This window comes from Polyodon spathula, unplaced genomic scaffold (genome assembly GCF_017654505.1).
Source record: "Polyodon spathula isolate WHYD16114869_AA unplaced genomic scaffold, ASM1765450v1 scaffolds_884, whole genome shotgun sequence".
Classification (NCBI taxonomy): Eukaryota; Metazoa; Chordata; class Actinopteri; order Acipenseriformes; family Polyodontidae; genus Polyodon; species Polyodon spathula.
This window is the reverse complement of record NW_024472371.1, coordinates 12,344-25,000: the sequence shown is the minus strand read 5'-3', so window position 1 is coordinate 25,000 and position 12,657 is coordinate 12,344. Positions and strand designations below refer to the sequence as shown.

The window sequence follows — 12,657 nt, the reverse complement described above, 5'->3', positions numbered from 1 at the left end:
TGGTCAAGGCTAATGCCATTTTGAAAGAAGAGCTTGAACAAAAAGTGACTAGTCGAATACAGGAGTCGATGAGGCTGTTGAAGGAGCAGTCATTCACTGACCTCGTATACCTTAACCGTATATTTTTTCTGTTGTACTAAATCCTCCACTGGTGCATAGCGGATATAACTTTGACCAGTGGCTTGCATCCTGCGAGTTGTTCAGCCACGGGCGAGGTTTACAAGTATTACAGTAGGAAGTACCAGCTAGCTATTCTCTGTTAACAGTGTGGAGCTCGAGACACTTTGTGCACATGAATAAAGATATCAAGCATCAGCCAGTGTTGCATGGACAGTTCTGTCAGCACAAGATGAAAGTGCTTGTGAAGTTTGTGAGGGTCTGGAAACGCTGGACAGGGCAGAGTGGTAGCAGGTTCTGAAACACTGGAGGAAGAGTCAGAGGACAGGGTTCAAAAATCTAATAAAAAATAAAAAAAAAGCATAACACTTTTAACCACACCAACACGAGAGTACACCGTAGCTCTCTGCAGAGGAGCACACAGGTAGCCAGCCTCTCTCTGGAGTCCAACACAGAGCTAACTGCAGCACAGAGGCCAGGCTTAATTGACAATCAGTGACCAGCTGTATTAACACAGAAATTAACATATCATTACATAATCAATCTTTATTTTATAAAACGCCTTTCATAGTGGAACACCATCAAAAAGCGCAATAGGTAATAGATTATATACAATGGAAAGTACATAATACATGAAATAGTACACTAAATACAGTGGAAAGGCTTAACTGTCCTAGGAATGTTTCTAAAGTAACACTCTTAAATGTGAAAATAAAGAAAATACTGCTGTTGATGGTGCTGGTCGATAATTAGACACATTTGTGCTGTAGAAAATGGGAATTAATCTAAATGAGTACTGGTGTCGCAGAAGCACTGTTTACAGATGAGGGAGTTTTCATCCTGTCTCAAAGCTATTTACTACTAACAATTTATTTTTCTGGAAAAAAAAACACACACACACACAAAATTAAAATTCTAAATCATGTTTCTTTATTTTTCTTTATTTTTCATAATTTTTTTTTTTTTTAATCCTCATGATGAGGAACTAGCCCTGTCTGTTGAGTTAACCCCAATAAAGGACACAATTTGAAAACAGTTTCAGCAATGCCCCGCTCCTTCCTCGTGAGATGCAAGAAGAGCAGCGTGCACCAGAGTGTGAGATACATGGAGGAGGGAGACTCTCACACCGACGCTGCCAGCCGTCACGGTAAGCACAGCAGACAGTCATCACTGGAGGAGCTTGAGGTGACACTCCAGGAACTACTGATCGAGTCGTTTCAGCGCACGCCCTCGCTGGCTCGCTCGTTTACTCACTCTAGCGTTTTCAATACATAACAAGTTTCCCACGATATCTGTTAAATATCTTGCCTTTCCAGTGCTTTATTACACTTCGCTGTGCTTTTACTGTGAGAAACTTTTATAAGGGTTAGTTTTTTCACATGCTTTACCCTACCTGAATGGCCTCTTTCCTATTTATGCATTTACCATAGTTTACCCTGGTTTGCCACGTTTATTAATATCCTTTTCTATACCTATCTGTGCTTTACAATCCTTTCTTTCGCTGTGCTGTATTACACTTTGCTGTGCTTTCACTGTGGGAAGCTTTTGTAAGGGGTGGTTTACTGTAGTTTTTTTTTTTTTTTTAATTCAATTTGATATTAATGAAAACTAGCCTAAACTTAAGTTGGTTTCTGACAGCAGACTAGAACCGTTTCGTAAATATCAAGCCTATTGTTATTTGGAAGAACAAATGTTTTTGTAACTGTTTTAAGGAATGTTTTTTTTTTTTTATAGACTGTTTTTCATTATTTTCAACTTTCTCTTGGATTAAACATTGCTTTGAAAAACTGATAAGACATTTCTTACCAGCTCTGAAACAATTAAAGATTGTTTTGTGAACTGTCTGCGAATGGGATTTAATTTATCAAAAAAAAGGGCTTTAAAAAATCTTAACTAAACATTCCTTAAATCAATCCTTAAAAGTTTTACAAATAGGAAACTTGAACCCTGTGACACAGAACAGTCCATTCAAGTCCATAGGTTTAAACAAGAAGTGCTGTACCCCCTCAATCCTCTCCTGTAACGGTTCAATATCATCTCTTTCCCAGTTGAAGATCTTAGCAGAATACATGGCTATTTGAATCCAGCCGAAGCTGTTCCCTTTAAAGAATTAAAGGGCAGTGCTGCAGCTCCGGCAACCCAGGAATTAAAGTCCTCCTACAGAAATCCCTCTGGGTCAGACGGTGTCTTTGAGGAGCCGAAGGAGGGTCCGGCTATTCCTGCCAGCCCTCGGGAGGGGCTGCTCCACACGGGCTCCAGGACAGGCCAGGGCTGGAGGCTGCCTACCTCGCCAGGTACCACAACAGATAGTTACAAGACACGCCCCCGTTGGAAGAGCACAGAATGTGGCTGAGAATGTAGAACTCTCAGAACTCAGAATGTCAACGACAAAGCATTCTAAATGTTTAAACCACAGCAGGTTCTATATATATATATATGTTAATGTCAGGGTTTGGTCTGGGTTTTTTTTTGTTGGATTTAATGACTTGTGGTATGTTTCTAAGCGCACGGTCGTTTTATCATGCTTTCCCACGGTTACACAGTTAAAGTTTACCCTAGTGTGCCATGTTTATTAATATGCCTTACCATGCTATTTAATTAACTATGCTTGACCATGCTTTCACTGCACTTGGAACCGCTGACTCCCATAGTAGCCTGTCCTTTGGGGTACTGTGGTAGTAAGTACGATATGAAGCAGTTTTCTATTAAATTGGCCGATCCAGTTTCTCACTCTTTGTCCTCTCAGTCCTGACTTCGTCTCTGTCCTGGTGTTCAGATAAGCCCTGTCTGCCGGGTGAACCCTCGTCTCCTGCCCTGGGCCTCTCGTTCGGACCGTACTGCTGGCCCGACTGCCCGGAGTGTGATCTGAAGGTGCTGGTCCAGTCGCTGCTCTCTCCAGGTTTGGATCTGAGCCGGGCCGAGGGAGAGGGTTCGAGAGAGAGCTCCAGGACCCTGCTCTGCGCCCAGCTGCTGCACTGCAGAGCCCCATACAAGTGTCCCGTCTGCAGCAAGGTGAGAGAAGAGAGGGGGTTCAGTACTGCTTCCTTACCGTTGGGTTGAAAGAGTACAGCGATGGCCAAAAATTTAGCATCACCTAGAATTTTAGGATTGAGACAATTTTAAAACTACTTGAACTCATTTGTGTCTTATTTAGCATCCTGTAATCAAAGAAACTACAAAATTATCTTGGAAAAAGTCCACCGGGAGCCATAATTCCTTGTGTTTCTTATGGAAAGTCCTGCATCTGAGTAATTGTCATAAGTAGAGGCAGTCCAAGTCTGTGGGAAAGATCCGCAAAAAACTGCGGAAATGTTCAGTAGATATCTGCAGAGTGTTCTGCGGAGAATCTTTAGTATTTGTGTTAATAATAGCTTATAAAAATGGAAATCAAGTGAACATAATCCTATCAAACAATGGTCTGGTTTAAGTGCTTCCAGTGTAACCTATCGAGCATTTTTGACCAGTAAAATATTCATAAACTGTCCAACAAAAACATCCCATCACATCCGATGAGACTTCATACTGGGCCACGTTTTCAAAGCCTCAACGCCAGTCTTAAAATCCTAATTTGGAAAGAGACAAAACATCTGCTCGTTTAACAAAGAACCGAACAGCTCTGTTATATATTTCAGGTCTCTTCAGCAGTCTGTTTGTGATCATTATGATGTAGCTGCAGAATCTGCGGAACGCTGCGAATTCCGCAGGAGTCTGAAAATTCTGTGAATTCCGAGGAATTCTGTTCTCTGCAGACCTGGACGGCCTCTACCCATAAATCAGGCATTTTAAGCAATATCATATTCTGATATCTGCAGCACACAGCAATCTGAATTACTCTTTGCTAAAAGACATTTTGCGCGTGAAACGAACAGAAACACAACCAGTACATCCAAACATGCAGATGATGTCTGATATTATTTATTGAGAAGTCTTCTTTGAGGTGGTTCTATTCAGCTCTCCAGTAATTGCCTGGCATTGATATATATAACATAGGCTTGATCAGCCAACTTGTCTAAGTGCTGGCGCCATCTAGTGATCAGCCTCTTTGGATCAAGTTCTTGAACTAACTCCTAGACAAAGCACCTGAACACGGACTTATCCAACAGTCATTACAGTGAGAATTTACTATACGATTTGAAGTCACCTCAGCCGTGTTTTCTAGGTCATGTTGCTGGCTGAAAGCTTGTCAGTCAATAGGGGAAGCAGCAGTTGGTTGGTTAATGACAGGAAGGAAGCCAGTGAAGGGGCAGGGACAATTTTACCCTCCAGGTCACCAAGCAAGTACAACGCTAACTGAAAGCACGTCTTTTCCTCCCCCTTCCCCCTCCCCATAGGTCTTCTCTTCCTCACCTGGCTTGGAGACTCACCTGAGGAGGTCACATGGCAGCAGGGTGGCTTTCCCATTGGCCGGCTATGGGAAGGCAGGTGGGCACTCTGTCAGCCTGCTCCCCGAGAGAGGGGTGCGCTGCGAGGTTAAGGTGAGGTTAAGAGCAAACAGTCACCCAGAGAAAGCCACTGGCCCAGCCCTGTTATCAAAACAGCCATAGGGTTGTAGGAAAAATGACATTTTGGTGAAACGATTGAGCATGGCGTTCACTACGACCTTTCACGTAAGAGCTCCAAGCTGGGCAGCGGTGCGATTTAACTGATCGCGTTTAATTGAGGCTTGCGATATAATGGATCATTCATTTTGTGAGCGAACCGTCGGTTTGGTGCCCTGACGTGCTCCCCCATGTTTTCTAGGAGCGTAGTTTCGGCTGCACGGTGTGTGGGAAGACGTTCAAGCGCTCGTCCACCCTGTCAACGCACCTCCTCATCCACTCCGATACCAGACCCTACCCCTGTCAACACTGCGGCAAGCGCTTCCACCAGAAATCCGACATGAAGAAGCACACGTTCATCCACACAGGTAAGAAACACCCGTAAAGGTGTATCGCGCTAAATCCCTGGATGCCTGGCCAGCAGGGTCCGCTGTAGCGCAGTGAAGAGAAACAGTCCCTAATGGTTTTGCCTCTTTAACCCGCGGGAGAACCAGAGCCAATGCACTGCTTGTTTCCATCTTATTTAAGTTGAATGTAAAACTTGTTTGTCTGTGTTGCAGGAGAGAAGCCCCACAAGTGTCAGGTGTGTGGGAAATCATTCAGTCAGAGCTCCAACCTGATCACCCACAGCCGCAAGCACACAGGATTCAAACCCTTCACCTGCCCCACCTGCAGCAAGGGCTTCCAGCGGAAGGTGGACCTGAGGAGACACCAGGAGATCCATGGGGTCTACACCCTGCCCAGTGAGAACTGAACCCAACCTTAACCCACACTCCCAAACCCAAACCCCAGCTCTACTGCACTGATCTGAACTGTGAACTCAGCAGGGCTCCCAGCGCAAGGTGGACCCGAGGAGACACCTGGCGATCCATGGGGTCCACACTTCCAAACTCAAACCCTAATGCACTGATCACTGTGATCCCCCATTGTGGAGAGGACAGAGCTATCAGAAAGTCTGTCAATCTGGACCTGGGTAATTTAAGAAACTGGAAGGATCTGGAACGAAAGCAAATGATTTTCAAGCCAAGGTTCGGACGTTGGCAATTTTGAGAAGTTCTTATTTGTTTTTTTTTGTTTTGTTTTTGGAAACAAGCCTCAGGGAATCACTGGACCTTTATCTGCCTGACCAAAAGCTCTTCCACCTCCCCTCCTGTACCCTCCCCAGCTCAATGAGGGGTAAGAGAGAGTTGAGCCGCAGCTGCTCTTGTACTCAGCTTCGGTGTACACAGGAGTCCTGCACTGAACACTCTCCCACTTGAGCAGACACACGCAAATCTTTTCTATACCAAAGAATCAGAAGGCAGCTGGGTCAGACCTATTTATTTTTCCACAGTAGCCTGCCCTCTAGTGGCCAAGGCTTCTAATCACACTGCCAGTCAGGCTCCTTTGCATTAGTTAAATAATTGAAGTTAATGTTTTGAGGGATACACAGATTTAATTTAAGCAATATGTATTTTTAAAATGCATGCATTATTTTTGTAAAGTTACTTTTGGTTACAGGGCAGCATTGTGTCTAAATGAGATTTGTTTTGTGTATATCGAGATTTAAATATAACTCGAATGCGTTTGTATATAAGTTCTGTACATTATTTTTTTTCCATTAGTGTTTGTTTGTTTGTATTTGTGCAATTGATGTGTTAAGAAAGCCGACTCAGAAACCTGGCTCTGTTTTTTTTCAGAAGCGTTGGAGACATCTGGCCGTATTATTAGAACCACTGTCTTAAGTGATTCTCATGCATAGCTGTGGCCAAAAGTTTTGCATCACCTAGAACTTTATCATTGAGACATCAATTAAAAAAAAGAAACTATATGAACTCAATTTAGATATATTATTTAACATCCTGTAGTCAAAAAAACTAGAAAATGACAAGAGTCTATCAGAAGCCATAATAGCAGTACTGTAGTATTTCATGCTAGATTTCAAAAATGTCCAGTTTTTCCATTGGTCGGTTTTTCGTTAAACATTGAAAACTACAAAGTGGTGTGTAATTCCATATGTTAACGCAACATTCAGCAGGTTTCAGTCGACTTTAAAAAGCAAAATTAGTTAATTCTATCAGCGATGTAGTCAAGACCACTATATATGCAAACTGTACAGAAAGCAATGGCTCATAGACTTCAATAATTCTATTCTCGTGTTTCACAAACACAAATAGGATTGTGCTTCAAAAACGACTTAATCTTTCACAAATAATAATAATTGCAAATAATAAAGCAATGCATTCACTTTAAAAATATTATTATTGTAAATCATGATATAAAATTATGCAGAGGTTGAAGAATTGCATTTACAGAGGATTAGCAGAAGACGCTGGTATAACCAGATCACAGGATTGTATGCATTCTGCTTGAAATTAACGATCAGAACTGCTGCTTTAAACGTTTCTTTGTTCAAAAATTGAATGTAGTATATTATTTATATATATATATATATACACACACACACACAAAATTATTATAACACACCATTGCAACACCAATCCCACCTTATCACAGCATAACTATAATACCATCTAGTGGCTTTAAAAAATATAATAAATATAAATATAATAATGCAAATAAGAAATTAGACTTTGGTATTCGATGTATTTTATATTGACGGCAAAACATTTTTTCATAAGGCTTTTTATTTATTCATTTATTTACTGCATTTATATAGAGCTTTTTTTATACAAAAGTATCGCAAAGCACTGTGCAGCACATAGCAGAAAAAAAGAACAAACCACAATGCATTCGCTCATACAACTGCCACAATCAGACCATTTAAATAACAGATTTAAATAACAGTATACACGTGATACAAAAAGCAGCCATTTCAAAGTTGCATTAAAACCCACTAAGATAAGAAAGCCACTTTTATAAAAGTTGGGTTGGCTGTCGCTTGCAGGCAGCATTTCAGTATGTACCTCGGAGACCCTTGCCCTTGACATCAGGAATCTGATTCACTCACCAGCTCTTGGGTTTTATTCAGCACCTCCAATAAATCAGCTGTCCCCTGTCCACAGTGAACACAGGGCAGACAAGCATGACGTAATCAACCCAGGAATTAACAAGAGCACCGCAGTCTGCTGCCATGGCAACAAGGCCTCGTGAAAATGAGTTCCTGAAGAAGCAGCAGCAGCGTTTATGGGGTGTGGGGGTCAAGGCCGTATGGGAAGGTTTGCAGAGGGACAGAGGCTAGGAGGGGGCACTAACTATTTTAAACCCGCTGGTGTGGAATGTACCCATCCTGGCAGACATGAATCTGTCACCCCCCTGACTGGTGTCAGAAAAGCTGCAGGGCAGCGGTTATAAACGTGAATGTGTGTTGCTTTTAAGTGTTGAATTCAGCTCTGGTTCTGTTACAAGTACAGGCTTTTCCCCAGGCTGCTGGTATGCATTTAAAACCAAAATAGCTACATAAAGAGGCTCCAGCAAAAGAAAACAAACTAACCCTGAGCGCGCTGCTTGTGCTCTAGAGGCCCCACACTGGCCGAGCATGGGAACCGAGAAAAAGAAACACAGTGTTGTAGCTGTTTACTAGCTCAATTTACCTGGTCCTAATCAGCCATTCATGAGCGATGATTCATTAAAGCCTCTGGCTGAGATCACCATCTGGGAGGAATTGAATGCAAATGACATGACTTCCCCAGCACATTTTGGGAGGATAATGAGATGAAATGACTGGGAGTGATCACATTGCACTTAACAAGTGAAAGCCGGGCTGTTGAAATGAAGAGTGGTAAAGCGATGCACAGCGTTTGTAATTTCTGTTATCCCTCTGCGCAGTATGTCTGTGCCAATGAACAGACATCACGAGAGTGTGTCTGGGAAGAAAGACCGCATGCTGATCCCACAACTTGGTAATGACTTGTTTTTTCCATTATAAAAAGACTGCATCATACCTTAAAACCACCACGCTCTCATTTCCCCCATATTAAAAACAGCTGATTATATCTGAAAATAGTCCAGGCTGTAGTCTGAGCACTGAATACTACAAGCAACCATATATTTAGATAAGTATGATATATTAAGCTGTCTCAACTATGTAATTAAAAGGGAGGCTTAATGAATATTTGTTTTGTAATTGTTTAAACATCACAAACAAAGCAGAGTGTTTTCCCATCTACAGCTGGTTGTCTTGCTTCAAACAATATTTTGTTTACATTAAAAGGTAAGCAAGATTTGTTAACTTCCTGGGCGACAAGGAATAGGCTCCTATCTGCTGGTCGTTTGGGATCAGGTGGGGCTCCATTACCTGTGACACAGGAAGTGCGAGTTGGGGAACTTTTTTTTTTTCTTGGTTCGAACTCTTTCAAGGGTCTGCTCCAAAAGACGCTGCCGAGGTGAAATGTTCCAGGGAATGCAGGTGTAACAAATTCCCTGGAAGGCAAGGCAAGCAAACAGAGCTTTATCTGACCTAGTGCAGCCCTAGATTCCTTGTTTTTAAAATAGAAATCCGCGTTTGTGGTAGTGCGTGCTTCTTTCAAAACTGCACAAATTGAGGTCTCTGTAATGAATGCAGGCACAGGGCAGGTCAAATCTACTGTAGGGTTTTATTCCTAGTTGTAAAACTAAAGCAATTGATTCCATTTAGAAAAACTCTGCAGAGCTGCTAAAGCCCGGTAAATCTGTTCCTTGTCTCGTATAATCATCTGCTGAACCGTGGGGAATGTGACGGCGGTCCAGGGAAATTCCTTTTGATTTCCTGCTGGCAGCACAGTGCCATCCCACCAGTTTGATTCTGCCAGCACTCTGCTGCCTCCCTCTTCTATTTGTTCGTTCTAATGAAACCTTTTCTTTATTTTCTGCGCATTGTTTGCTCTTGCCTGTCTAGTCATTTTGACTCAGTCTTTTAGTTATTTACTGAGGAAGGGGAAAAAAGGGTTTCGCCTACCTGCTTATCACTGAATCACTTGAAAACCAGCCAGCTCCTCCCCAAATCATTTAACTGACTGGCTCGCAATGTTAAAGGATTGCTGGGTATACATGAAAAATAAAAAGGTATGTATTTTTTTTTTTTTTTTTGGTTGTATCTCAACTCTCAATGTGAACCCAGCTGCTTTTGTAAAACAGTCTCAGCATGTGAGATCAATGGATGTCTTCGAATGGCAGAAAGACAGTTGTAGTCTCTTCCAAATTGAAGCATGAGCTTGATAAGTTTGGGAATGAGAAGAGGCTGTTTGACACACCCAGGCTCTTCTTAGCATGCCCTTTTCCTCCTCCTAAGCAGATCCACCATTGCTTCCATCCCTGCCCTCCTGTTCTGCTATGGAATAGTGCAATGGGTTAACTTTATCTATCATTTAGTATCCTATAAACTTCCACTAAATCGGTTCTTGTCCTTCATTTTTCTAGACTGATTGAGTTTGTTTAACCAGTAGATCAAGCCCTAGTTAAACCCCCACCTAGAAAGCTGGGTGCAGTCCTGGTCACATCAGTGCAAAAAATACATCACTGCGCTCGAGAAGGCACAGAGAAGGACAACCAAGCTGATCCCAGGACTTAAAGACATGACCGATGAGGACAGATGAGAAGAATTAAATCTATTCAGCCTAGAAAAAGGAACGGAAAGAGGGGACTTGGATTGAAGTCTTTAAAAATCACAGTAGCAGAGAATGTTGTGCTAACGAGGGATGAGCCTTGATTAAACATTTCTCCTATCCATTTAATCCCGAGATCAGTCTAGCTGCAATTCTCTCTACGGTACCTTCTCAAATCCTGCTTTGTGATGGGTGCAGTATTCTAGGTGGGGGGTCTAACGAGAGCCCTATATACAGGAGTCTCAGCATAGCTCCCTGGAGGTCGTCTTCTTGGTTGCTTTGTATCCAGTCTCGTATCTCCTTGGTCCAGCGATGGTCTTCTCTTCTTGCTACATGTCCAGCCCACGCTGCCATGTCAGTCTTTTCGCTCTTACAACAACACTGCATGCTTTTGTTTGTGCTCTTATCCATGGATAGATATATAATTTCATTGCATCCCGGGCCGCTTCACAAAAACGCTCAGCAAGTCAAAGGAGTGCTCGCTATTAGTGAAAGGCCAGATCAATGAGAGATTTAAAACACTGACAATAAAAGCTGCGTGCGAGTTCCAGAGCGTGGGAGCTCGAGAACTAAAAGCCCTTGCGCTGTAGGGTTTTAATCGAATTCGAGGAATTACTAAGAGCCCTTCATTGAGTCTTGGCAGATCTCAAGCTATGAGTCAGAACCACAAATAACCTTTTAAGTGAGGAACAGCACTGTGAAATCAATATGCTTTGCCGGAAGCCAATATAGTGACCTTAACTGGGGAAATATGGAAAACACACACATTATATATATATAGGTATTTGCTCAAAACAGAACTTCCCAATGTTTCAATATTTTTACCATACCTGTGTCAAGGGAAAGTGTGTTTGAAAACAAACAACGGAGGTACTTCTAGGCTTTTGATACCATGGTGACCACACTTATTTCTATTGAAATCTAGTCATGTGTTTGTGATGTCGTTTACTACACAGTTACTGATGTACCAATCCACTATTGCTTTCTATTTACACCTTCAGGCATCGTGGTATTGAGTCTATGTATCCATTTTCCTATATTCTTCTGTAGTCTACATTATCTCATTATATTTCTTCTGAAAACAGCAAATTGCAGGTCCTTCCTGTTGCGTTTGTTTTTTGTAAACCGTTAAACTACTGGTGCATTTACTTATTTCTTATGTTGGATAAGTGATTCAGCATTCTTATGTAATTATATTATCTATCTATGCAGCAGGGGTGTTACGTTACTGTGTGGGTATTCGCTGATAGATGAGAGAGATATATACAGAGGGTTTGATATTGAAACGATGCACAGTCATCCAGGTTTTACTGGAATTCACAGGCAGTTGCTACCACTAAAGTACCAACAACGTTATCCCTAATGCTATATCTATATATATATATATATATATATATATATATATATATATATATATATATATATATATATACATATACACACACACACACACACACACACACACACACACACACACACACACACACACACACAAATATATATAGAAAGGCAAAACAAAAACACTGTACAAAACAACTGGAAAATAGGTGTCCAAGCTTGGGCTTTGCCCTACTCTCACTAGAAGGGAGGTCCCGCACCAGCTATCTTTTCCCTACAAGAACCATACATACTTCTGTGGGATTAAAATCCTCTAAATGCATCCCCTTTTAAAGTACCCCACGGTCCCAGGTTTAAACACACGCACAGTGAGCATTTGTAGCGCATCCTGGTTCCACACCCAGTCACGCAGGGTCTCTTCCTTTCCCTCCAGGCTTGCTGAAGAATGCACCGCACAAACAAAAGAGCAACAAAGGGCTAGCTTTCCAGTCTCTTTTTAAAGGCAGGTGGCCAGTGTTAATTGACAATCAATTATTCAATTGCCACCTGCTGCACATTCCATTTTAATTAGGCAGGGAGGGTAGTCTAACCTCCCGGCCCTGCCATATTCAGCACACACTTTTTATAACATACATTTTATTCAAAATTAAAAAAAAACAAACACATTTTATTTACACACCACCACAAATAGACTATTTACAGTGTGTATATTTTATATATAACATCAGGGCTTCTCAAACCCGGTCCTGGGGACCCCCTGTGTCTGCTGGTTTTCATTCCAACCCAGCTCTCAATTACTGAACTAGACCTTTAATTGAACTGATAATTTGCTTAATTGGACCTTTTTGCTTGTTTTCAGCTCTTAACAGTTGCATTTTTCAAGTTAGCTATAACATTTGATAAGTAACTTGAATTGCAACTGTTTAAGAGCTGAAAACAAGTAAAAAGGACTAATTAAGCAAATTATCAGTTCAATTAAAGGTCTAGTTCAGTAATTGAGAGCCACAAAACCAACAGCCACAAGGGGTCCCCAGGACCGGGTTTGAGAAGCCCTGATATATATAATCAAGGCAGTAGCCAGCTATTAGGCATGGGCCTCGATTAAAATCATACTAGTACTTCTGTATGTATAAATATAAATA

The 12,657-nt window shown here is 41.7% G+C and overlaps 1 protein-coding gene across 1 annotated transcript; it reads left to right on the top strand.

Annotated features, from left to right (window-relative positions):
* The first annotated feature begins 1,028 nt into the window (after window positions 1–1,028).
* LOC121309119 (zinc finger protein Gfi-1b-like) lies at window positions 1,029–6,325 on the top strand. The gene is made up of 6 exons (XM_041242010.1): window positions 1,029–1,264; window positions 2,166–2,411; window positions 2,894–3,129; window positions 4,449–4,592; window positions 4,858–5,023; window positions 5,216–6,325. The coding sequence occupies exons 1-6, from the start codon at window positions 1,162–1,164 to the stop codon at window positions 5,407–5,409; spliced, it is 1,089 nt and encodes a 362-aa protein (XP_041097944.1). The 5' UTR covers window positions 1,029–1,161; the 3' UTR covers window positions 5,410–6,325.
* Window positions 6,326–12,657: the final 6,332 nt, after the last annotated feature.

Excerpts from the sequence above, each read along its gene's own strand:
- LOC121309119 (XM_041242010.1), top strand. The coding sequence starts at position 1,162 with ATGCCCCGCTCCTTCCTCGTGAGATGCAAGAAGAGCAGCGTGCACCAG. Across the intron at positions 2,412-2,893 it reads GAGGCTGCCTACCTCGCCAG|ATAAGCCCTGTCTGCCGGGT; the intron begins GTACCACAACAG and ends CCTGGTGTTCAG. Across the intron at positions 3,130-4,448 it reads AGTGTCCCGTCTGCAGCAAG|GTCTTCTCTTCCTCACCTGG; the intron begins GTGAGAGAAGAG and ends CCCTCCCCATAG.